Below are 27,019 nucleotides of genomic sequence, written 5' to 3'. Positions count from 1 at the left end.
ATGAAAAAAAAGTTGCTTTCTACGAGTTTTATTAGTGATTCAAATTATGGGACTTATTTCTGGGACAACCTGTATAGACTTTCTAACTGCCAAATTGTAAATACCAAGGTAACAACGATTAGCCAATTATATCTGGCAGTTTTCTAAGTTTTAAATTCGCTATTATGTCTGTATAAGCATCGCATTTAGATTTTGTACCCTTTGTTACGATGTTGTAAATAAATTAACAATAAACAATTCCGTCATTACATGAAGATGGTTGAATTTTAGAATAAATACTTTCAATATAATTAATACATACATAATATATAATGACTCTTTTAATAATACAATTCTAAATATGTATAAGATGAAACGAGTATTTGTTGTTGTCATTACTTCAGAATATACATCTTTCGATCATCTATTTACAAAAGTCTGGTGGATGTCACGTGAATGTAACGAACAAATGTAATAGTGTTAATGTATTTCGTAATCAAATATTTTTAAAATCTAAGTACCTTGAAAAAATGATTGTAATTTATGCCAATCATTTGATTTCCAATAATCAGTGCCATAGAGAATTTTACTAACAAAATTAAGGCAAAATTGAAGTGGTTCGATTTGAATCTTATTTGACTTCGCAGTATACATACCATTATGGTTTAGGATGTACGGGTCAAAATTCAAACTGGAATCAGACAACTTCGATTTTTTAGCCCGAAAAATAATATGAACTATACATCACGGAAATTTTCATTCCAAAAAATCGAAGTTATCTGATTTTTTTACCTTTTGATATCAACGATCTATTGTACATGTGCTGCAGTGCCAAATATAGTCGAAATTAGAGCAAATAATTTTTGATACAATTTTTCGATCAAAATTATCATGTACGCTACTGGTTTCACGATGACAAACTTACGAACTTGTACTATTTAGTTGATGTGTTTCCATTCGAACTTATCTTTGACAATTTTTCATGTCCAAAGTTTGCGGACCTCCGCATTTTTCAACTTGTCTCAACTTGCAACCACAGGATGTTACTTATCAAAGTACATATCTTTCTTTTGGTATCGAATTTCCTTCTTAATCCGCAAGTATCGTAAAAAATTGCAGTTCTATTTTTAGAGAAGGTATGCAACTACAATTGCCTATGATGGTCCTATGTATATTTTAAAAGTACAACTTCTATTTTTGTTCATAAACTTAGTTTTCTTCTTAGTGAAAAACATTTTTCCCTCTAACGTTATTATAATTATTCTTAGTTTTATTTTCTTTTTTTAAATTTTATTGGAGAATGATTAACTTTAAGAACTGCACAACAAAACACCATAGAACTATTAGAACTTTATTCCATGAATACACAGATGTTCAACACTATTAAATGACGATAAACAAGGACCAATGCTTAAGTACAGCATCATTAGTTAACGAATGAAGTGTTATGAGCAATTTAACTATAAGTATCTCAGATTACATGGGTAGATAATCTCTTAGGAATCGAACAATAAGCACGGTAGCACAGCAAGGACTACCGTAACATCGACCTAAACTACCACAAGCGACTTTAAGCAATAAATTAGCTGACTTATTCCTCCTTGGCTTGGTCTGCTGAGTCGAGGATGATTTCGAAGGAGAATGGTTGGAAGGCGTAGCCCGCCCCTGAGTAGAATTTGGAGCAAAATTCGACCCTAGAATTAAGTTGGTCAGTGCAACAATAAACTCATATACAGAAAAAACTTACCAATGCAAACGAAGTGTATGCAGGAAGGCAGAAAGCCCTTCCATTAATACCAGAATCGAAATAGTGAGCGCACCCCAAATGGCAAAAATTATGTAAAGTGCGACGCCTCCAGCCCACCCTTCCACCGTAAGGCCCTTGTTCAGGACCATTTGCCATAGTACTTCGGATAATTCTGGAAGGAATATTTTTCTACGGTATATTTTCTTCTGGGACAAAATATGAATGCTTACGAGCGTGAGCAAGGGATAAGGCCCACAACCGAAGATACGACGCTGTGTGGGAAATCGAGCCCAGTACGTATTCGATGGTGTGAATGCCCTGATGGATGTAAATCTCTGACATGGGTTCGTCATCATGTTCACCTCCGCCTTGAGCTGCTATTGGAGTCTGAGATGTGTTGTTGTGCATCGGTTGTTCGGCATCTCCGTTTTCGGTGGCGGAATGCAACTGATTATGATTTACCTTCAAAGATCACTTATTAGATAAACAACTATTAAATACGAGTTTTTTTTTACTGGATGAAGTGCGGCTGCTTTACGAGATCTGGCAATCATCACAGGCTTCGCCAACAACATCCATGGAATGCAAATAAAAGCGCAAAATAGAAGGAACTTTTGTATGCCTGGTTGTCCTGCATACATGTTGGGAGTTAAACATTTTTTTTCGAAGGGAGTGTCCTTCATCAAAACCATATTGATGAACGTGATGAGAATAGAGGGAGCGCATCTGGTACTCACAGTGAAATTTTTGTCTAAATAATGTAAAGATAGATGTGCACGTTAACTATGCATACATACATATACGAGTTATTTTTTTTTAGAAACGTAAAGGTAACCAACACTACAAGATGGTAACACAATTAGTCAATAAGTACAATGAATTCTGAATATCTCCTCGAAATAAGTCAAAGTCTGTTGATCTACATATCTATGAATATTTACACCACAAGCTCACTAACAAAAGATTTGTTTGCCTTTACTCATGGTCGTATCTAAAAAGTACAAGAAGGCATGATGATAATCTAATAAATCCACTTAATCATAATTTAATACAAGTCGATGCAAGTCCAAATACTGCCTATTACATCACATTAAACATGATGCATTAATAAATTTCAAAAACAGCTAATATTTGTAAAGATTAACGCGTCAAAAGTTATAAAAAAAACACTTTAATGATTGCGACACCTGTCTTAGTTAAGTAGATAGATTTATCTACGTCAAAACCATCATGTTTTAAATCCCCTGTAATATTGTATGAGGCCTGCACACTCCCGAAATGGGGCTTAAATAATCGAAATACTAGTATTTGCTTGAGAAAACACTGTTATTCAGATATAATAAAAATAATTTTTATTATATTGAAATTTATGATTTCCAAAAATCCCAGAAAATAATAGCGTTTTTCTCAATTTCCGACAGTTTTGATCATTTCAGTATACCCCTGATAATTACCAGTCAAAATTGAACATCTTAATTACTGTTTCGCAATTTTAAAACAATATGTGCCAAATTCGGTGGGAATTTTGAAAATACTCAAAATACAATCAATACAACTCCGATACTAAACAGAGGAAGATGGAAACTTAAATATTCATTAACTGATGTTACATTTTCTGAAAAAACTTGTAGAAAATTGAAACGTAAAGTTTACTTACCGTCATTACTGGCGAAGTACATGAACCATTTGATGAACATTAAAAGCACCATATAAAAGAACAGGAAAGTAAGAAAAACGACTTGTGGAATAAATTCACATATGATGTTCAGGCGGTTGTTCATGTGCCTGAAATTTAGTCGAACTCGATTACACAAACCCCATCTAATTTCGAATAGACTTACATATTTTTAAAGTAGCTAATAGCTACCCCAAATAACATATGGGTGATTCCAATAATCACAGAGAGCTTCATCTTGAAAGAGTTCAAAAAGATTATTTTGTTCTTTGAGGGTTGCCACACTGGGTCTAATCCGAACGGATAAGGATAACCTGCAAATTGTGTGTTCAAACTTCTCAGAGTTTAAATGCACTCTGGCAAGGAAATACCTATATAATCCGCAGTTGCGGGATCCAACATGTGATCTGTACCCATATTCTTGACATACTCAGAAGTCAAATTCGAGATCTTCCAACTCGACCCGAAAATATTGAAGGATTTGGCGAAAATGTCGTTGTAAATCAAGCCGGTGTACATGGAAAAACAGCCCATAAGAAAGATAATGTAGCGCCCACCGAAAAAGATGTTCCAGATCTACAATTAAATTATTAGTTTTAATCCTTTCCAGGAGTTAGGTCTACGTTCTAGGCTTTATGTTGTCTAAAATTATTTTTTTTTATCTTAAACTTTTATAAAAAGAATATGTTTACTCTGTATAAATAATGAACAGTAAGAGTCGTAGGATTTGACAAATTAGTGAGAATTTTACAAATCTGCCACATACCCAATAATCGAAAAAACATACGGATTGCAACTCTACCTCATTGTCAGATTTTTTGGCCGCCAGGGGCTTCTCCTTCAATACCATCCATAACCCGAAAAGCATCATCAGAGCGCCGTGGCCGAAGTCCCCGAACATTATGGCAAACAAGAAGGGGAAAGTGATGATTGTGTAGGGGGTGGGATTCATTTCTCTGTATGAAGCAATGCCATAGGAGTCGTATAGGGCTTGAAAAGCGGAAGTAAATTTGTTAGTGTGGTTGTATGTCGGCGGATCCTCCAGAGTGTCCATTCGGTTCAAAATCGGTGGTACCGAGCTGCCGCTCCTTTCCTAAAGTTAATTTTAATTGTATTAATGTTATGCCTGCAGTGAAGACCACCGAAGCTCTCTCTCGACGTGCGACTCGTTGAAAATGTTATGATTAAATCTTAAAGATTCGCATAATGATGCACCTGTTTTTCTTTGATATGTTAACGATAACGTAAAATTTTAAGTTAACAGATGCAGAGAAACTTGAAATTTATTTTTTCATTTAGAGTGAAGGATTGAGTGACTCCCTGCTTTGAAGGTAAGGGCGATAACAAATCATCAAACCATTTTTTGCACTAAGAAGTGTCACTAAAATTCGAGAGACGAGCTATCGCAGAATTCTAAAGGCGAAGGTTACGATAAAAAAGGTCTTTAAATTTATTATTTCGATTTACTCGACGCGCGTACCTAGAGAGCTGTGTTCGCAGTGTGTATCAGGTATTACAAAAGTCTGGGCTGTTTGTCCAGGTTAATTTAATATAAAATCAATTTCAAATGGTTTTTTTTTTCTAAATCACTTTTTCAGTAAGTTATACAGTGTGAGCCAGTTTTTATTAGCAGAACTTTATTTTAAGTCAACTACGTTAGAGCGACATGTCTCTGGGATCTTTTTATATCTATAAAAGATACCTGATCTTCGTTAATTTGCCACTATTTGGCCTCTGATCTGACAGTTTTGATTGTTTTGAAAAATGAACCAAAGTCAACTATAATTTAAAATTTTATTATTTAAATATAGTTAGAAATATGGCATCGATGAGCAGACGTACTTATGTACCAGCAGAGGACAAGTTTACGATCCCTCTGTTCCAAAATCAATGAGCCTTTTATACAATCATTTATCGTCAAATTATCGTTTTATGCATAATTTCTTCAAATATCTGCGTAATTTTGTAACAATTTATATTAAATTTTATCTTTTTAAATATTTTCCAGTAGTAATACTCGACAATTAATATAATGACCGCAAGGCAGACTAACTACAATTATCTGAACAGAACTAACCTGAACTAACCCTAAGCGAAAGCGGCAACTTACATATATGAATAAAAAACGAAAAACTTTCATTCCTTACATCGTGGCGAAGTACTTTAAAACGCGTATAAATGTATACCGTGTGTTCATTTAAATATGCCTAGAATTCGACTAGGAATTTGTAAATATATATTAAAAAAAAAATATTTACTATTTAGAAAGATGCAAATACCTTTTTTGAGCACCTGTATATATTAAAGTTTTTGGTGTATTCGCACAATGTTATGAATAAAACTCCAGTGTTTACAACGGTTTGCTCAAACTCATCAATTAAATACTCGGTAAACGATAGGTCTTGGATTGTCTTACCGTGCCTCTCCTCAACGCCAGTTGAATGTTCTCCAAATCCAACACTGGCACCCAACACTCTGCGATCAAACATTTTTGAGTAACGTCCAAATTAAAGAGATTAAGGGTGTGGTAGATGGCCTTGATTTTGCGAACTTTAACAAACCAGTTCTTTATGTTCTTCGCGGCAGCCAAGAGCACCCTGTGCCTGTGGTCTTGAGTTTGGCCGAGAACCTACAAACTTCCATTTTATCCTGTTACAAAGTACATTTTCCGAAACGTACAGTATTTAGATCTTCAATACGAGTCATGACGCCCATCGCCATTTCCCTGCGATCCGCGGGGGCCTCTGGACACGGATAGAGGGTGGCTCTGAAACCTTCGCAGATTTTTTTCACCCGGGTTTTCAATTGGTCTCCTTGAAAGAAGATGATGAACACTGATTTGTAGACTTCGTCTCCCTGTGGTTAATTTTCATTGTCTAAGAGGATGCCTGCAAAGAGACTTTTGAGCTTACAGTGGAAGGGTCCTCTAAAGGAGTCTCAATTTCGGCTTGTCGCAAAAAGACGTTCCCTCTGCAGGCTCTCCACAACATCCTTTCGAAGGCCGGAATCCTCTCGCGGAGAATGACTCCAGCGACGAAGCTACATTTCAAATATTGCCCAAGTCAGCTTTGGTTAGCGATTGAAAACTATATCCACGTCCCAGAAAGCTGCTTCCAAGACGTAGATACAACACTGACATCCAGCAACATTCGATTAAGTTACCAAAGACCATACAAACTGTTAGAAATACTATATTCTTACCAGGGTAAACTATTAGACTTAATTACAAACAACAATATATTCTTTGAGCCAATCGGTTTAGGAAAGACTCTCTTGACAATTTTGAAACTAGCTAGAAGCAACCTAGTAGATTTCCAAAGCGGGCCGAATTTAGCGAGTTTACGGAGCGATCTAACATCTATGTACAACAAAAATTAAATTTACCATGGAAAGTAATCCTCTGGGTCGTTTTGCTTCTCCGGAAAACTGTTGCAAGTATAAAATGTGGATTATTTGTAAATCGCCATACAGTAACTAGCATGAATCATGGCATGGGCAAGTGTGTGCGTGTGCGAAAATAAGGCGGTGGGTGAAAAAGTGAAAGAAGTAATGGGAGAGCGAAAACAACGTGCAAAAATATACAGGATACAATCAGTTGTAATTTTGACATTCAGTGTGTATGATATTGAGAAGCACGAAAATAAACCCAAAAATCGGTTGAGTCTGCTAACAAATTAGTTATTTTTTAGTTCAACAATACCGGCACCTATCGACATGCCACCAGTCAAATCATTCAATGAAAAACATATTTCGATTATCCAATTTCTTGAATCGCATATTCGACATTTTTGAAAAGTAGCGTGGTAGTATACATTACTTCCGTTCCAAATTTACCGATGGAACACGCTGTAACCTATGAGCTATGAAGTATTCAATACAGCACCTATTTAAACACCATTAGGGAAGGCATAGTTTTACACGTATATGAAACGAGGTTCTCCATACTGCACAATATGACGCCGTAATGCCATCTGCTGACGAGTTTCTAATCAGTTTTATTTCAATTTTCAGGTACTATCAAGAGATTGCAATGCTATAGCATAAATTGAAACAGGACCAAATGGCGTCCCGCACCCGTACAAACTACAGCAACCATGGCTCATACTGGTCCTACTATTTAACTGAGTTACGAAACGAAGGTACCTACTTTCATTGAATGTAATCAACTAATAAATGAAACCTTTCGAGTGACCGGATTCGATTAATGTTTATTCATAAATATTACATAATTTTTTTTTTAAATAAAAACAAGAAATTGGACAATCGAACACGAGCTCAAGCTCGAAAGAGAAGAAATATGAAATGAGCTATAGTATTAGTATATATACGCATGTAGTATGAATCGTTCCACCTTGCAAGATGACGTGTGGAGGACGTATACGTACCCAAGCTGCACGGGGCCGCTTTGTCTCGCAATAGTGTCCTCGCTTATGAGGGCTCTCGTCATTGATTCAGTGGGGTTAGTGCCCCCCTCGTGCTGCTCAACAACACAACACATTAGCAAAACCCATGTGAGAGGCCCCCCAACGTGCAATTTTACAACAAAGTTGTCCAAAACCGAAGGCAAATTTCAACGGAGCAATTTTTGTGAAAAAACCAAATGTTCACTTAATTCGTATCTGAAACAGCGACTCTTAACAGAGAGAGATAAAGTTTGATATCCCTGCTACTTTAAGGGTCGGGAAGGGTTCATGTCATGGCTAAGTGTAGAAGACACTCGTGTATTTCTGGCTGCCTAAGTTCAAAGTATCGCCGTCAAACCTTACCATTTCTGCAGAAATTTTCCGAGTCCTACACCGTAAAGGTATGATTGGAGATTTTGCGGTTTTTAACGTCGGCTCTCGCTTAAAAATCGTAAAACTTCAGTTAGTTTCTGTCGAAAATCCTGGTAGTACCAATAAGATTTTCGAGAGAAACGTTCAATTGAAAAACTCTCAAGATCACGGCGGTACCTAGTTACTTTTTTAGGAGGAAAACAAGCATAGTTTTGCGATGATTTGTGTCTAACGTTAAGTTGATTTCAAGAACTGCTCATAAGGGAACCGTAAAGTTTTCTTGCTTTGAATTCAGTGTCTTGTTTCTAAATTCTGAAACATTCACACTTAATTCGTGTCTAAAATCGGCAAAGTTTTCTTGACGACATCAGTTTCCCTATTTTTTGTCCAAATTCTGACACATTTTCGTCGATTTTTGTCAATCGCCAAAGATGATGCCACGGGTATTGGAACAAGGAAAAAAACACCGTAAAAATGGCTCAAAACGACGCCACCCAGAGAAGTTTGGTAGTAGTTCTGACAACGTGAGTTTTTGATTTCCATATTCAAAGGCTTGCAAGTGGCAAGCAAGTGTTAACTTCATATAATCCGCACAAATCGTTGCACCATGAGTCGGGCGTCTAAATTCCATAATATTCAGATGGGTTTTGGTTGAAATCAGGGCCACACCCAGAACTTTTTCAAAGGGGAGAAACTTCGAATCGTCCGTTAGTTTGTATTCAAATTTTGGACAGAGTTTCACTTTCAAATTCTGGAACATACAATTAATTTTTATATAAAATCGGGGTGATTGGTAGTCACTTTCTTCTGGGTAAATAAGTTGAAAATTCGGGTGTACTCCTATTGCGGTAATTCCCCGAAGATACGCTCGAAACATGCAAAAATGTTTGAAAGATATTAACGATTTTCGGTATGCACACGTGAGGTGAGATCTAGGGTTTAGGAAACAGAAAAATCTTCGGAACGCAAATATGGTAGCAGTTCCGGCAACATGGCTATGCCTCCAAGATACTCCGTCACTTGTAGTTGCCGAAACTCGAAACGTTGGTAAGATTAAGCAACGTTGCCAGCTTTACCATTTTTATGCAGATCTACTAAAAATAGCAGGTTAATTTTCTGCTCGGTGATTGCCGTTATTAATCGCAATTCCTCGACCGTTAAGAGTATTGAATAAAATGGAGATGACGCAGAACCTTCTCTATGGAATCGAGAAATGTATTTATTTATCTTAAGAATTTTGATCGTTAGCAAATAAATTTTAAGAATCCCCAATTCTGGTTCTCTAGCACTGTCTAGACTAAAATTGAAAATCTTCGTGCGAGTCCCTCTAATAGGACAAACTGTACACGATCTATATTTTGTGATGAGCGACTGTGGATGGCTGGGGACGAACGTTTGACTTTTACTCGAAAATTCTCAAGTTTTTATTCAATTACGCGATCCGAACCCACGAGACTTATTAAAAATTTCACTTTATCAAAACAATGTTACCGCCTAATTCCTGATACAATAATGATAACTTAATCCAATAAAGCATTAATTTCGGGGCTGTAAAAATGCCTCATATCTACTATGAATCATAGCAAACATCAAATTCTAAATTTCTCATCCTTAATTCTCCTTACCTACCGATAATAGCCGAGATCAAAAACTAGATAAAGCAATAATTATTTATGGCCCGCTTTACACCCAAAGATAATATTGCTCTAACGAAATTTGCCTCTCGGTTGCCAGCACTTTTGCCTGAATTTACTGCTCTGTTTTTCATCTGGATGAGGCCTAGATAGATTTAAATTATCGCAGAGAAACGGGGAGTGCGAGAATTAATTTAGGTCGAAAAATTACAACAAATACAGGCAAGGATCAAAGCGGACACTAAATCAAAATACAACACCTAGCATGAACGTTACTACAAATATAAATAAATTAATAAATAAATCGAATACGAAAGTCCAAAAATGCGTTTTCAAAGATAGCAGACGTGCATAACAATAAGGACGTGCATTAGCAGACATGCTCGGTGCCGTTTGCCGTTTTCAACAATTAATAAGCCATGCAAAAAAAAATGCTCTTGACCCGATAAATAACTATTTAACGTGACCCCGGCAAATAGAAATTGTTCAAGTGTAAAAATTAATTTAAAATAGTATCGATTAACACTCGAAACTTTAAAATGAAAAGTATTTTTAATGAGTAACCCATCAACGGAACTGATAAAGCTAATAGCTAACATTCAAGTTATCTGTAAACGTACATTTACTGCTTCCCTGTCTCGACAGCAAAGGAAAACAGTATAAAATTATGATATAAATCATGCAAACCAGCTGGTACTCGATCGGTGACAAGCAGCTACTCGAAAATTTATTCTCTATTAAACAAAGTTGCGGCGATGGCATGCGGATCAGTACTTCTATCTATCTAAATTTAAAACAAGATCATCCCGATAAAACTGAGTGGCTCAGAGAATGTCCTAAGGGGCAAACACCAACAACGTTTCTACTACGCTGCCGTTTTGGTTATTGTGGAGATTTTTTGGTTAGCCGCCATGCCTCAAATTTAATTCTATGATCGCAATTAAATGTGTGACGTGGCAGATGGGTAAGGGTTAAAAATCACCGATTACGACACAGACACAAGAACCTTGCCTCAACGTTTTCCGGTAATTTACACTGTCAGCGGTGATGAATGCGTAGTGCTGCAAATATGTTAAATTTTTGTCAATTATTATGCTAAATAGATAGTTGCGCCAACAGCAGTATTGATAAGTCGCAGTGCCAGATTATCCTTGAAAAAAATCATCAAGTTTAAGGCTGAGTCGATTATCTAATCACTTATTTTAGAAGTCATTAAACTGGATTTGTAAGGGTGGGTAAAGCATCATCCATTTTCACTTCTAAATGCTGTATGCTTGCAAAATCCCCCTTTTTTTAACTATTCATGTATCAGTGCTAAGAAAACTACACATTCCTCGAACGTATCTGTCGGGTTTGTTAAATTACAAATCAATATAGAAAACTGGAATCTAAAGAGTAATAGATGAATAATAATTTCGGCATGGTTGACTCATATTGTGTACGCACCATGCTGATTCACGTGTATACAAAAAGGGAAATATTTCTTGTAATGTTTCTCGATACTCGTACTGCAGTAGTGCTTCTGCCGTTTATAAGTAAAGTCGGTCGGTCAGTGCCTTCTTGTTATCCGAACCTAAACTAAGCATCTCATATTCGACTGATTCTACAAAACCCACCACCGTCCCTTCTCTTATCAACAGGTCTCTTTTTTCCCTTTTCTTCCCTCTTTATTATTAACGCGTTAATGCCTTGCCATATATAATTATTTAAACAGTCCCTTGGATGCTTCTAACTCTATACGGGCAGTTACATCGCAATAAGTTGCACCATTATTTGAGAAATGGAAAAAAAGAAAAGACAAAAAAGAAGAGAAAAAAATTCTAAAGAAACAAAATAACAAAAAAAAAGAAAAGATACAAAAAAGAAGGGAAAAAAATGCTAAAGAAACAAAATATCAAAAAAGAGAAAAGACACAAAAAAGAAGGGAAAAAAATACTAAAGAAACAAAATAACAAAAAAGAGAAAAGACACAAAAAAGAAGAGAAAAAAATACTAAAGACACAAAATAATAAAAAAGAGAAAAGACACAAAAAAGAAGGGAAAAAAATACTAAAGAAACAAAATAATAAAAAAGAGAAAAGACACAAAAAAGAAGGGAAAAAAATATTAAAGAAACAAAATAACAAAAAAGAGAAAAGACACAAAAAAGAAGGGAAAAAATGCTAAAGAAACAAAATAACAAAAAAGAGAAAAGACACAAAAAAGAAGGGAAAAAAATACTAAAGAAACAAAATAACAAAAAAGAGAAAAGACACAAAAAAGAAGAGAAAAAAATACTAAAGAAACAAAATAACAAAAAAGAGAAAAGACACAAAAAAGAAGGGAAAAAAATACTAAAGAAACAAAATAACAAAAAAGAGAAAAGACACAAAAAAGAAGGGAAAAAAATACTAAAGAAACAAAATAACAAAAAAGAGAAAAGACACAAAAAAGAAGGGAAAAAAATACTAAAGAAACAAAATAACAAAAAAGAGAAAAGACACAAAAAAGAAGGGAAAAAAATACTAAAGAAACAAAATAACAAAAAAGAGAAAAGACACAAAAAAGAAGAGAAAAAAATACTAAAGAAACAAAATAACAAAAAAGAGAAAAGACACAAAAAAGAAGGGAAAAAAATACTAAAGAAACAAAATAATAAAAAAGAGAAAAGACACAAAAAAGGAGGGAAAAACATACTAAAGAAACAAAATAATAAAAAAGAGAAAAGACACAAAAAAGAAGAGAAAAAAATACTAAAGAAACAAAATAACAAAAAAGAGAAAAGACACAAAAAAGAAGAGAAAAAAATACTAAAGAAACAAAATAACAAAAAAGAGAAAAGACACAAAAAAGAAGAGAAAAAAATACTAAAGAAACAAAATAACAAAAAAGAGAAAAGACACAAAAAAGAAGGGAAAAAAATACTAAAGAAACAAAATAATAAAAAAGAGAAAAGACACAAAAAAGAAGGGAAAAAAATACTAAAGAAACAAAATAATAAAAAAGAGAAAAGACACAAAAAAGAAGGGAAAAAAATACTAAAGAAACAAAATAACAAAAAAGAGAAAAGACACAAAAAAGAAGAGAAAAAAATACTAAAGAAACAAAATAACAAAAAAGAGAAAAGACACAAAAAAGAAGGGAAAAAAATACTAAAGAAACAAAATAATAAAAAAGAGAAAAGACACAAAAAAGAAGAGAAAAAAATACTAAAGAAACAAAATAACAAAAAAGAGAAAAGACACAAAAAAGGAGGGAAAAACATACTAAAGAAACAAAATAATAAAAAAGAGAAAAGACACAAAAAAGAAGGGAAAAAAATATTAAGGAAACAAAACAATGAAAAAGAGAAAAGACAAAAAAGAAGAGAAAAAAATACTAAAGAAACAAAATAATAAAAAAGAGAAAAGACACAAAAAAGAAGGGAAAAAAATACTAAAGAAACAAAATAACAAAAAAGAGAAAAGACACAAAAAAGAAGGAAAAACATACTAAAGAAACAAAATAATAAAAAAGAGAAAAGACACAAAAAAGAAGGGAAAAAAATATTAAAGAAATAAAATAACAAAAAAGAGAAAAGACACCAAAAAGAAGGAAAAGCATACTAATGAAACAAAACAATGAAAAAGAGAAAAGACACAAAAAAGAAGGGAAAAAAATACTAAAGAAACAAAATAACGAAAAAGGGAAAAGATACAAAAAAGAAGGAAAAACATACTAAAGAAACAAAATAATAAAAAAGAGAAAAGACACAAAAAAGAAAGGAAAAAAATACTAAAGAAACAAAATAACAAAAAAGAGAAAAGACACAAAAAAGAAGAGAAAAAAATATTAAAGAAACAAAATAACGAAAAAGAGAAAAGACACAAAAAAGAAGGAAAAACATACTAAAGAAACAAAATAATAAAAAAGAGAAAAGACAAAAAAAAGAAGGGAAAAAATACTAAAGAAACAAAATAACAAAAAAGAGAAAAGACACAAAAAAGAAGAGAAAAAAATATTAAAGAAACAAAATAACAAAAAAGAGAAAAGACACAAAAAAGAAGGGAAAAAATGCTAAAGAAACAAAATAACAAAAAAGAGAAAAGACACAAAAAAGAAGAGAAAAAAAATACTAAAGAAACAAAATAACAAAAAAGAGAAAAGACACAAAAAAGAAGGAAAAACATACTAAAGAAACAAAATAATAAAAAAGAGAAAAGACACAAAAAAGAAGAGAAAAAAATATTAAAGAAACAAAATAACAAAAAAGAGAAAAGACACAAAAAAGAAGGGAAAAAATGCTAAAGAAACAAAATAACAAAAAAGAGAAAAGACACAAAAAAGAAGAGAAAAAAAATACTAAAGAAACAAAATAACAAAAAAGAAGAGAAAAAAATAGTAAAGAAACAAAATTACAAAAAAGAGAAAAGACACAAAAAAGAAGGGAAAAAACACTAAAGAAACAAAATAACAAAAAAGAAGGAAAAAATACTAAAGAAACAAAATAATAAAAAAATGAAACAAGGAAAAATAGGAAAAAGTAAAAAAATAATATAAAAACTAATCCTTAAATAATATGGTAAAAAAATAATGACTTGATGCTAGTACATACGTACATACATAGGTAGATACTTGTTGGATTTTTTCAATTACAAATCTATGTACAAATCTGAAATCTAAATAGTAATAGAAAAATAATAACTTCGACATGGTTGACTCACACTGTGAACGCACCAAGCTGATTTACGTGTATACAAAAAGGGAAATATTTCTTGTAATCTTGCACGATGCTCCTACTGCAGTAGTGTTTCTGCCGTTTATAAATAAAGTCGATCGGTTAATGCATTCTTGTTTTGTTAATCCCAATCCCCACTAAATATACTCATCACTTCCAACTATATCTTCATTTTAATTCGGCCAGACTCGGAAACGACTCTTCAACAATGGCAATAGCTCTAATTAACTCTGGCAAGGCTCAAAACGTTTTCGTAAACCTACCAGCATTCTTGAGAAGGATAGGAGCAATTGAAAAACTTGCCCCAACGATTCCGAAAACGACAGTTTAAAAAATTGCATTATGCAGCTCCTCTTCAGAGCGCCTTTGTTGAATTTCTATACAGAAACGACCATCGAAAATCTAATTGAATAGAAGTTTTTTTGTCTGCCAGAAATAGGCATAACGAATACGAAGTAACTGACGAAATTACAATGTGGAAATGTGCAACCGAATCTGCCATGCGCTAATTCCATTGATTGCAACTGATTTTAAAGGTTTGGCGTTAAGTGATATAGTTTTCAGAATTGTGAAATCGTCTGTTGTTTAAATTTATAACTGTGCTCGTTTGCCACCTACAGAGAGTGATTCTACGACAATCACCCTGTCCACAACTTGATGACGTTTCATCCATTTATTCCTTATGTGTAATTTTTTGCTAGACTTCCTCAATTATGATTTATTTTATACAAATTTATGCGCAATCTTATCTTCTATCAAAGACGATTTAAAACATTTGCAAATTCCCATATCGTAATTTTATTGCTAACTTGACGTTTATCGTATTTATTTCTGGTAAACACAAAGAAAATATTAAGATAATAAAAATTTCTTTTCATTTCTCAGGTAGTGTTTGCCTAATGGTGTTTCCAAAAATCCCTCGAACTTTCCATAAATTCTCAACGACTATGGGTAAGTTGAAGAATGAGAATGCAAGAATTTACGGGAAATCCATTGAATATACTAATAAAGAATCTGGTGGCATTATTATAACCAGTTCTACGAATTCTCACAGAATTTTTATTCCGTTTCGTAATCCGATGTCGCCTTAGAAGCACTGGTGTTGAATCTAATCTTGTTCCCAAGAACTACGAGTCCGAATGACGCAACTGCACGTGCCAACACTCGAAATGACCAAAAATTGGGTCCAAAGACGTCCAAAATGTTTTCGAAATTTCTCAATGTTTCCAAAAATACACAAAATGAAACGCGGTTCACCCTCACGATGATTTTTTTTGTCGCGCTGTCGGTGAACATTTCGTAATGCTCTAAAAATCTGTAGAAACTCCCGTGAATCCCTAAATGACCGAAATGTATTGCTGATCCTCACAATATGGTTTAAATCTTCAAAAGCTGACAAAAAGCAGCTGCAGCTCCGAGATGAGTTGGGGAATCAAGCGCCCATGTGATCGAAAACACGTAGCTTTCTCCTCATCAAAAACACCACCACCACCGCATAATACAAAGTTCATATTGAATCAGAAGAAGCGCCCGTTAAGAATAGGGCTTCTTCACCTCATGGAGAATTTCGAACAAGAACTGCACCTCATGCGGTCTTCGCTACAAATTGAGAAATCTGTTGACTCAAATGGCTCCCCTCTCTTTTTTAGAAGAATTCTCTATATCTATAATATTCTATTTTCTATGGTCCAGAGCTTCAAATTTTAATTCGACAAAGGACGGTGATTCAAAAATTTTAAAGTCAGAATTCCACAATCTCCCAATGAACCATATTGGCTCGATTAGGAAGAAAGGGGTGGGACCTGGGAAATTTTGAAAAATTAAAAAAAAAAAAAAACATTTATCAATTACAAAATGTTATAAAACTGTGGGTATGACTGACATCTGAATGGAATAGACACTTGAAGGAAAGCATTACTTCAAACATCATATTGAACTAGATGATAGTATCATCTGGATCGGCAATTTGATCGACGAGAACGAATCCAAATCTGAACGCATTTTGAGCCAGGCGTCGCAGTGCCGCCGATTCGGGTTTCTTTTTCTCGCGCTTAGAACAGGAATAATCCACAACTAAAAGTGATGATTAACGGTGGTAGATTCGAATTACTCATGCAGTGGAGATCATTTCCGTGGAAATAGGAAAAATTAGCCAGATTTTTACTGCTACATTGCATCAGTTCGACATCCTTTCGTCTCACTTTGAGGCCTTCCTTGAAATGTTAAATCCGACTTGAAGCTTAACGGCGGATTTCGCAAGCTTATCGTTTATCGCATTCTTCGGTATGCAAACATGTGCAAGTTCAATTTTCGTATGCGGACGAGCCCCACGGTTCAAATTCGCATTTCGTTTGGATATTTTTTTAACGAATTCCGAGAGTTGAGGGAAAAGAACCCCATAAAATGTAACGACTGTGGCGAATCGGAAAACGCATAAAACAAATTATTATGATCAATTAACAATGTTACATAACGCAACTTGCAAGCAAATATGCAATCAACAATAAATTTTCACATAAACGCATATACTTTGCACACATTACTATAAATCCATTAGTTTGCAAGTGGAGATTAACTATTGTTAAATAATGTATTATAAAAGCTATTAACGCCATTGTCAATATAAACTGAAAGCTGAAACCTTTGTTAGTGTAACCTTTTTACTAGGTAACACTCTCGTTAATAAGACCGAAATCTCACAACCTTGACTGACTCAATGAAATTCTTAAATGTAATTAGGAGATAAAACGAGGAATTCCAAGTATAAAATGAGACAAGAAACATCATTAACGAGTTTCGTAGCATTATTAGCATTATCAATTCATTTCAAAGGTAATATACATGTAATGACTTGTGGATGATTTGGCACTGTAACTGACTACAAAAGTGGTTCCATGAAGCGAAAAAACCGTGGTATTTATTAATAGATTAAAAGCGGTTAAAATTAGGTGTTAAAAAGGTTTCCAATATTTTCAAAAAAGTCCTGTGATGCTCTTTGGTAACTTTGCCAATGCATATCCCCCCAATTGGGCCCATCTCTGCTGGAGGTGTTGTCTTCGAAATGATGCGGCGATAACGCAAACGCACCGTTTTTTGACTTCAAACTCGAAAATCGAAGACACAACACCTCGCAGCAGATTCTTCGGACCGTCTAATTTTCCAACAAACACACTAACCCTAATTTAAGGGCTTGGCCGCCGGCCCTAAGCCCTTCCTCCCCAAGCAGAGTGACTTGCTCCTCTTCGCGCGACGGATCAGCCATCTGGGCAGAGGCCTGGTGTTCAGCCTGGCGACACATTGCAAGACCCCCCCCGAATTGGAGGGTTAAGAAACAAAAGAAAACAGAACAAACACACCCCCGGCAAAATGGTGAACAAAAATTAATGCGGCTAAGCCCCCCAGGCGTCGAGTCGTGTCGCTGTGAGGATGGAATATTGGCCGTTCGCTTTTAACGTCTTAGATCCGAAGTGATTCAACACGTGGAAGAATTACTCTTATTCCAAATCCACAGGAAAGCTGAAGCACGCATGCGTTTGTTGTTAATGTGAAAAATGTATTTGGGGTTAAAAACGACATGTCAAACCATATGTCAAGTGCATTTAGGACAATGAGGCCTAAGATAGTTCAGAACCCGGCACAAAACGCGCGATGGTCGTTTAAACCTGGATTTATACTAGATCTAGATTAGTTACAATTTTGATATTTCCGTTTCGGGACAAGTCGAAAATTGTGAATGAACACATCTAGTGTCTGGACGGGCTCTATAAATTGTACCCAAATACCGAGATTCTGGAATATTTTGCTTTTTGTCTCGCGTAGTTTAGAGAGATGTTTGCCAGTGGATCTCACTCCATTGAAGCTACTCTCCCTATTCTCTAAAAGAATATATTCATCAGAGCTAATTAAAATTTAGCTATGTACTCTTCCTGGTTTCGCTTCTAGAGGCCGGTGCTTTCAACGTACTGAAATGTTCGATTCTTTTATTCCAGAGAACTTTACAGCTCCCGGTAGTCAGACGTACCACACGGTTTTGAGCTCTGCCAATTTTTCATATTTACGTCTTCCGTTCTAATTTTTTTTGGTTATTATTTCTTACTTTGAAATTGTGTTCTGCACGCCTCTGCCTTTACTGGGCGAAAATTAATGTTTTTTAAATTATATAAAACCTCTATACACGTACACGATCCTTCATTTAACATTCGCGTACTGCAAGTCATTAGCGCATTATTTTTTCAAATTGTTGTGTTCAATTATACTTTTTAGATCGAAAGGTTCATCTAGAATTACCTCAGTTTTTTTATATCTAAAGGATAATTTGGCAAATTATGAGGAATAATTGCGTCGAAAGCGGAAAATGTCCTGTCCGTGTCTAAAATAAAAAAGTGGCTACAAATGCGATGAAATCCACTGTCAAATATCTCTAGCTAAAGTTACGAAAGTTAAAATAAAGTTTTCAGAATTTTGAGTCGTCCTCGGTTATTCTAAGAACTGGAATTATCTTTGTTATGCAAACCTCTTTAAAACTGAAACTAACTCTTTTCTAGTACTCAAATAAACCTCAAATATGGAGTACCTATTGTTACGCAAGGGTCGTACCTCAAAAACTAAGACATTTGCGTACCCACGTATCTAACTTCTGGTCAGCAAAACCCGAAAAATCTCCTCTATAGCATCGGTCAATTGAATCTCGAACCCCTTTCCCATTTACAGCCGAATGAAAATTTCACCGATATTCCGCCTACTTCTTTAGACACGAACACAAAACTTTGATAAAATTCCAGCTGGCATAAACAGCGCGTTTAGTAATATTGTGGTTTAATCTCAGTACAAGCCAATGAACAATAGTTTAATTCTAAAATAAATCCAGATTATGCTACGCTGAATCCTCGTAGGAACAATTATGATTGCCACTTAAACAAATACCTTATGAGGAGGATTAAGATACCGCAAAAACATTGATTTTTTTTTCTGCATTGTTGTTTCATTCAAAACGTTCTTCAATTCAGTCCTTAGCGTCACTTCATCTCAGCCACACGTGTCCAATCTGTGGCGAGTGACCACCGACAATGTTTGTAACAATTAAAATAAAAACATATTAAGGAGTCAATCCCATCCGAATATAACCAAATAATATCGTTAAACTCCTAACTTATTGCCTCGATTGTTAAGAGGTATGTTGAATCACTTTTTCCAGATAGTCCCGCTATAAATAAATTATTAAGTTGTATAAACTGTCTTAATTCGAGGAAGTAAAACATAAAACGACTTTACCAAAATAAAAATTATAAGTATCATTAATAATCTTCAAAAATAAATCAATAAAATAATTATCTTAATGATCTGTCTATTTTCGAACCGAATGAAAAAATTCACTGCAAATTTTTCGGTAAGGAATTTGGGAAGCTTCTCAATTTTTACATTGACACTTCACTCTCGCACACGAAAGTAGATTATAAAAATCACTGGAACCTTGAAAATACGCCATAAATTATGAAACTTAATCAATAATTAATATTCTCATAATTCACGGCGTGCTTAAGTGATTATAAAATTCCAATTTACTCTTAATCGATGTATAAACATGTATCTATCTGTCTTGAAAGACTTGTGGAGGTGAATACTACTCTAATATATGATCGATCATGAGCCCCATCACCGATATAACAAAAAACCACTGAAATAATATAAATAACTGAAAACATAATGCAATGTGATACCAGGCTGTAAAGGTAAAATAACGAAATTCCAAATAGTAAATCCAGCTGCTCTGAAACACCTCAGGTGTCCCAAAAATATTCAAATTAGTAAAAGGATAACGTGTTCACCAAAGAAAAAGTACATTAGGAAACATCACCTGAATAATGCTCGATCCATAACAAGAAAAATGTTAAAAAGGTTACGGGTTAAATTGTTACGAGGTAGAGATAAATCGACAGGAAAAAAAAAAAGAAAAATCAACCAAAAACATGCAAAGTAAGATGCTGTATTTAAACACAATGTTAGGTTGGGAAAGAAAAACCAAAAAACTTCACCAAACCATCGGCCACTTACAAAAATATGAAATGCTGCGTAAGTTGCGTTTGGGTTTCCTGATTCGAGTTTGAGTTGGAAAATTGATCCTAGAGTAAAAAAACATTAGATGGCGGCTTGAACAGTCCTACAAACAGAACTCTCAGAGAAAATTTAAGCAGCTGTGCAACTAACTCAAAACTATGAGAGAAAACATTGATGGAATACAGCATCTTACTGAAAAGACTTTTAAAAAATTTAGCAAATTTGAACACTGACATTCTGAAAGAGAAAACAAATTGGAATAGTAATGAACAACTTAGCTCAAGCATTAAATGCCTCTTCGATGCATAAAGGAAAATATGCTTTTACCAAGTTGTTATCAAATGTCTATCATGCTAGGTGACCAATTGTTTTGAAAACTCAACAAGAGCACTTACTTACCTCGTCAAAAAACACTTGAGTCTTACGCAAAATCTGCTTCAGCTCCGTCAGCTCTAAGAAGTTTCTCTTCAGTGCCTCCGCGTTCTGGTTGACTTCGCGCAGCTCATTTTCTAACTTTTCAAATGTGGCCTTAAATCAAGCGAGAGGAGAAAAATTGAAAATATTAAATTAAATTTTGCGACAAATTTACCTCCAAATCGATCATCTCTCTCGGCTGAGGTGCTTCAGGATTTTCACCAGTGTCCAACATTGGAATTTCGTCCTTTTTTATTTCTTTTTCCAAGTATCTGAGTTTTCTTTCCATCTCGTCGCATCTTCTGACTTCGTTAACGAATTTACGTTGAAATACATTGACGTCAGGGTTTAACTGTAAAAAGGAAATAGTTACGGCGAGATGTAGTATCTAAGCAAAATTGAAGAAACTCAAATGCCCCAAATACACATATGACACGATTGGGCACAAGTGTGTACCTAATTGGTTTTGTTAGTTCAAGCCATTTTCGAAATGTGGAGAATTTAAATGTCCATAACGTGTCTAAGTAGTGCACGGTATTAAGTATCAACGTTTATTGATAACAATTATTAATTTATCGAAACAGTATTTTTTGTTTTAGAAAATCCACAAAATGTCCACCATTTACTTGAATGCATTTTCGTATTCCCTTTATTAAGTGTTTTCTTATTCTAAATAAGTACCCGTCATTAGTTTTAATCACTGCGACAACATCCTGGATACGTCGAAATAATTGGTCGCGCATATTTAGCTCTGTATCATAAACTAAGGATTTCAGAGCATCTGACTTCCTCGTCCAAACCATCCATTAGGAAACTGTCTATTCAAAAAATTACGAACTAGAAATGAGGTAACGTGTAGCAGCGCTGTTGTGCATAAAAATGACATATTCAAGTAAATACCCTAATCAGTTCTTAAAAACCTTAAATATCGTTCTGCGTTAAACCTTGTAGGTGACTCAACAGGTCCAACTATGAAATCGTCTAAATTTCGACACCACACATTAATGGGAAATTCACGTTGAAAGTTATGCGCTTTCCCTGCTTTTGGATATTTAGAGTCTCCGTAAAGGCCGTTTCTGCAGTTGAAAAGACCACGCCTTATAAAAGTTGCTTCGTCGGCGAATAAAACTGAATTAATACAAGTTGGATCTTGGTTTTCGGCGATCAATAATTGTTTGAGAAAATTCAAGTCTTACTGACAGATCGTGTCCAGTAAATTCGGTACACGAATAAAGTAATACGGATGTAACTTTTAACTCCTTTGTGTTTTGCTTTGTCGCACGTTAAGAACTGCAGTACTAAAAAATGGACTTTATTGTATTAATTCAATTATTTCGTATGGAAACCTAAGAAGGCCGATATTTCAAGAACAATGAGACTACAAGAACAAACACGTTTATATAGATCCAAAATGACCCGATTTATCTCTCATTGAAAACTTTTGGTCCCTACCAAATATTCTGTACAGTAGTGATAAAGAAATTATTATTTTTCAATAAATGTTGACCTTTTTCACTTGTTATCTATAAAACTTCCTGTTTATACAGGGTGTCCCAGAAAGAAGTGGCATAATTTCCACAAGTAACAGAACTCATCGATAGTAACAACTTTTGTCAAATAAGATTTTTTTTTAAGTCACGTGTACTTCTGGTATTTTTACCTGCTAAAACGGGTCTGTGGCCTCGTTTATGGATTAACAAAAAAAATCCAAATATGCACTGGATACTTTGTTGATGTTTTTTTTTATCGTAAAGTTTTTTTGCTATCCATGAGTCAAGGTCGATGCATCGCAAGTCTTTCATTGTTTACGATTGTTGGTAGTGAGAAATTTTCGTGCGAAACGCCGCGTTTTACAAATAACGAATACACTGATATGGTGTTGGCCCATGGGGAAACTCGTGGAAACTCGAATCGGTTTCGTAGGATTCATACACATCGTTTCCCGGATCGTCCCACACCCCATGGGCCCGCGTTTCTTCGTGTTATTCGAGGACTTCGTAATGGTGGAACTCGTGCAGGTGCATATCAAGATCGCGGCAGACAACGGCCTTAATCGTTTTGCAAATGGTGGAAGTGAAGTTTTGGAAAGTGTTGGAAATAATCCAGGGATTAGCACTTGTAAAGTGTCAAAAAGTTCAGTGTTTGCAACGGCTGGATTATCATCATCGACAGGGTTCCTGCAACTGGGTTTCAAGAAAACTAAGACGGGTTCCAAACTTCCTTAGCTATGTATTAGCCGCCGAGGAAGCGAGATTCACCAGGTAAGAAGTATTTAATATGTACGACACTCGCATTTGGACAGATGAAAATCCCCATAGTATAAGACCTCGCAATTTCCAATAAATGTATGGGCAGGAATGGTAAACGATCGGCTCATCGGCACTTATTTTTTTACCAGATCGATTAAATAGTAGAAGTTATTTACAGTTTTTAAATAACGAGCTACGTCATTTATTGGAAGATGTTTCGCAGGAAATTCGTGTAAACACGTGGTATTTTCATGATGGTGCTCCTTGTCATAACGCCCGAATAGTACGAGAATGGTTAAATTAGCACTTTCCCAGTGGGTGGATTGGTCGAAATGGTTCTGTTGCGTGTCCCGCTCGGTTCCCAGATTTAAATCCTCGCGATTTTTATTTACGTGGCCATATGAAACAGATAATGTATTTTACTCCAGTTCATGCAGTTGAAGAACTGCGAGGACGCGTTGAAAATGCCGTCAGAATTATTCGAAATGATAGGGAAACGTTACCGAGGGTCGAGGAAAATCTTCAACGCCGAAAGCAATTATGCTTTGAGAATAATTGCTGGATTTGTTAAATTGCAAATCAATGTAGAAAACTTGAATCTAAATAGCAATATATAAATAATAATTTCGGCATTGTCGACTCATATTGTGTACGCCCCAAGCTGATTCAGGTGTAAATAAAAAGGGAAATATTTCTTGTAATCTTTCACGATGCTCCTACTGCAGTAGTGTGTCTGCCGTTTGCAACTAAAGTTGGTCGGTCAGTGCATTCTTGTTTTGTTAATCCCAATTTCCACTAAATATACGCATAATTTCCAACGATAATGTAAGACATTTTGAACACTTAGTGTAACCTCTTTTGTCGGCAAGTCAAAAATTTAAATTATTTTAACAGTAAATGACTTAAACCCCAATAACTCCTCTTACTTACCTGTATGCGTTTATTGATTATTTGCGAAAAAGGCATACACATCAGAAAGCAGATAAAAAATTTTAGATGCCATAATGTCTTATAAAAAAAAGGGGACAATATACAAGTTTTCAAGACTATTTTAATTTCTTGTCCTAGGGCCGCATTGGAGAGTATTGTGTTTAAAATGGGAGAAAAAATTAGAAACAAAGTATTCTAACAATTTAACTTATCTATGCAATTGTTTGTAATAAGTTTTAATTCATTTGTGTTTTGCTTTGTTGCATGTTAAAAACTGTAGTATTAAAAAATGGACTTAATTGAATTAATTCAATTATTAAAAACTTAAGAAGGCCGATATTTCAAAAACGATGAGACTGTATAAGAAGAAATACAGTTATAGATTTAAAATGACCTGATTTATCTCTCATTGAAAACTTTTGGTCCCTACCAAATATTCTGTACAGTAGTGATGAAAAAATTATTGTTTTTCAATAAATGTTGACTTTTTTTCACTTATTTTCTATGAAACTTCCAATTTATATATATAGAACGATTAAAAATGTGTTTTGGGACGTGGAAAGTAACACATTGGAAGACAGATAAATGAATACTGTAGAAAATGTTATAATATTATATCTAGTTTGAAAATTGCTTAAGGTTTTATCTTTTTTTTCCAAGCAATCTGAGAATTGGCTACAATGTGTTTTGATCAACCGCTCTTGAAACATTAAAAATTTAAAAAGAAATTTTTACACCACATAAGTTTTTAAAAAAAATCCTATCTGCCCCCATTGAAATAATTACAAGGATTTATTCCTTCTTATTTACTTTAAATTCTATATTTAAACATAAAAAATTTCAATATAGATTTTAAATCATGATTAAAATTACAAAAGAAAATAACCAGATTTAAGTTACCACATTCAAATCTTTTAAACTCTGACAAAAACTGCATAATGATATTATTAAACATGTTCTGTTAGTTAAAAATTTACATTTTACACTTATTAGGTAAAAAACTATTTCATACTTATACATTGATGAAACTAACTTAATAGCTAATAGCTTTAGTTGATGATTTGTAATGGCAGCACTAGTGCCGAGTTAAAGTTATTAGTTAAATAAAATAAATCACTGCAATTACATGCAAGCTGAAAAAAAAATGAATATGTATACTCTTTAGAAAGATTCAAGACAATAAACCTCTCAATTTATTGACTTAAATTGCATATGCATTTGCTAGGTTCTGCTGCATTGCTAATTGTTAAATTTTATTATCTTGAATAAGATGAAATGAGAAATATATTGTAATGTTGATATGAATATATTTTACAAGAATTTTTTTTACAGACACTAAAACTGTCTGTAAAAAAAGTATTGCTAGATTTTTTTCTTGTAATTCATGAGGTAAATAAGTCCATATTTATGTTAGAATGGCTGTAAATTTTAAAAGTTTAACTCTAGGCTTAACTAAGTATTTCTGGAAGTAAATCAAGATATAGTTGCATATATGAGTAAATGGGACAAGGAAAAATTCAAGGATAAAACATAGAGCCAATTTTGAACATCAAAATGAAGACGAAAGAGCATATAACATGTGCTCATGAAAGGATTGACTTTTTTACAACAATAGGGTTTATTGATGTTTTCCAGAATTCCTTCATTGGATTTTTGCGAAGGTCTTTCCTTTTATGACTTGTTATTTATCATCGTGCTTCTTGTAATACCGAAATAAATAAAGTTAGTTGATCCTTGAACATCAAACATAACAATTTCTTGCAGCAGTTTAAAATAAAGAGTGATAATTAAAAAAATCTCAAGTAGCCCTTGAATTATAAGAAGCATGCCTGGGATCTGTTCATATGTATGTTAATCAGATGTTTGGTAGTATATGTAAATTGCTCCATCAAGGCCCTACGTTTATGGTTCACCACCTACTAGGAGGATTTTTTCCAAGATCACACATTAGAACGCCTTCAGACTACTTAGTATGTGTGTGTAATGAATTTTCTAGGTCACTGGTTATGACTTATCCCTGGCCATTCAACCAACTAGCCATGCTGGCAGTCAACCCCGTTTGCTACTTGAGCAATAACTTCATACGTATCAATTAAAAATACTTACGTCTCTGAATTGGACAAGGCCCAGTTCGCCGAGTTCGGACACACAAGCATAGGCTGCCTCGCTTTGCAAGAAGAGCTGACAAAGGGTCATTTCCGCACTTCGGAATAACGACCCCATCGTGATGATGGTTTTTAACAAAACGTCAGAGTTCTAAAACCGTCCCGAAAGCCGAAAATTATCTAAATTATCCACTACACTAGTTACAAAGCACAATAACATACGGCGAAATCGACTGGGAAGTTTGACGCAAATGTTAGTGGCTGCTGCAGCATAGACGATCGATCGCTCTCTCTCGTTGGCAAATTTCCCCTCTGCTAAGTTTGGTTTAATAAGCATGCGCCTTGTTTTTAGTTCATTTATTATTTTATGGGATTTATTTTATATTTAGTTCCATTAATTAAATATAAGTTAATTGAAATTTTTGCAGAGTTTGATATTTATTCCTTACATTTTGTTTACTAAAGGAATTTTTGAAAATTTGGCTTGGTGTACTGTTCGTTGTGCCATCTATCCACGATATCGTGAAGTAGTAGATAAAGTTAGTGGTAAGTACCGAAATCTGCAACGGAGTGTTCGCATCCGAAGAATTATACACAATTAATGATCATCATAATTTTCGTGTTTTATTTCTAATATTTACATGAAAATGTGTATTTCGTCAAATAAAAAACAATTCATCAACAAAAAACCTATTATACATTAAGAAATTGTACCTAGAGGTCAGCACACGCGACTACTAGTATCCGCATCTCAATGCCGT

At 34.3% G+C, this 27,019-nt stretch overlaps 1 protein-coding gene across 8 annotated transcripts; it reads right to left on the bottom strand.

Annotated features, from left to right (window-relative positions):
* Window positions 1–1,316: 1,316 nt before the first annotated feature.
* Window positions 1,317–26,526, bottom strand: Vha100-1 (V-type ATPase subunit a family protein Vha100-1). 8 transcript variants are annotated; one of them, XM_066283212.1, is made up of 16 exons: window positions 26,260–26,526; window positions 21,150–21,326; window positions 20,960–21,088; window positions 7,787–7,878; window positions 6,786–6,827; window positions 6,314–6,440; window positions 6,081–6,257; window positions 5,818–6,030; window positions 4,204–4,494; window positions 3,773–3,977; window positions 3,568–3,715; window positions 3,384–3,511; window positions 2,242–2,477; window positions 1,957–2,188; window positions 1,727–1,898; window positions 1,317–1,673 (listed from the first exon to the last, which is right to left on the bottom strand). In XM_066283212.1, the coding sequence occupies exons 1-16, from the start codon at window positions 26,374–26,376 to the stop codon at window positions 1,571–1,573; spliced, it is 2,589 nt and encodes an 862-aa protein (XP_066139309.1). In that variant the 5' UTR covers window positions 26,377–26,526; the 3' UTR covers window positions 1,317–1,570. The 8 variants fall into 8 exon arrangements, with proteins under 8 accessions (XP_066139309.1, XP_066139314.1, XP_066139310.1 ...); XM_066283217.1 differs by lacking the exons at window positions 6,786–6,827; window positions 7,787–7,878 and adding an exon at window positions 20,558–20,625; XM_066283213.1 differs by lacking the exons at window positions 6,786–6,827; window positions 7,787–7,878 and adding an exon at window positions 17,683–17,792.
* Window positions 26,527–27,019: the final 493 nt, after the last annotated feature.

The sequence above is a fragment of the Euwallacea fornicatus genome, chromosome 6 (assembly GCF_040115645.1).
Source record: "Euwallacea fornicatus isolate EFF26 chromosome 6, ASM4011564v1, whole genome shotgun sequence".
NCBI classification, from domain to species: domain Eukaryota; kingdom Metazoa; phylum Arthropoda; class Insecta; order Coleoptera; family Curculionidae; genus Euwallacea; species Euwallacea fornicatus.
The sequence above is the reverse complement of the archived record's forward strand: the minus strand, read 5'-3'. Positions and strand labels throughout refer to the sequence as shown.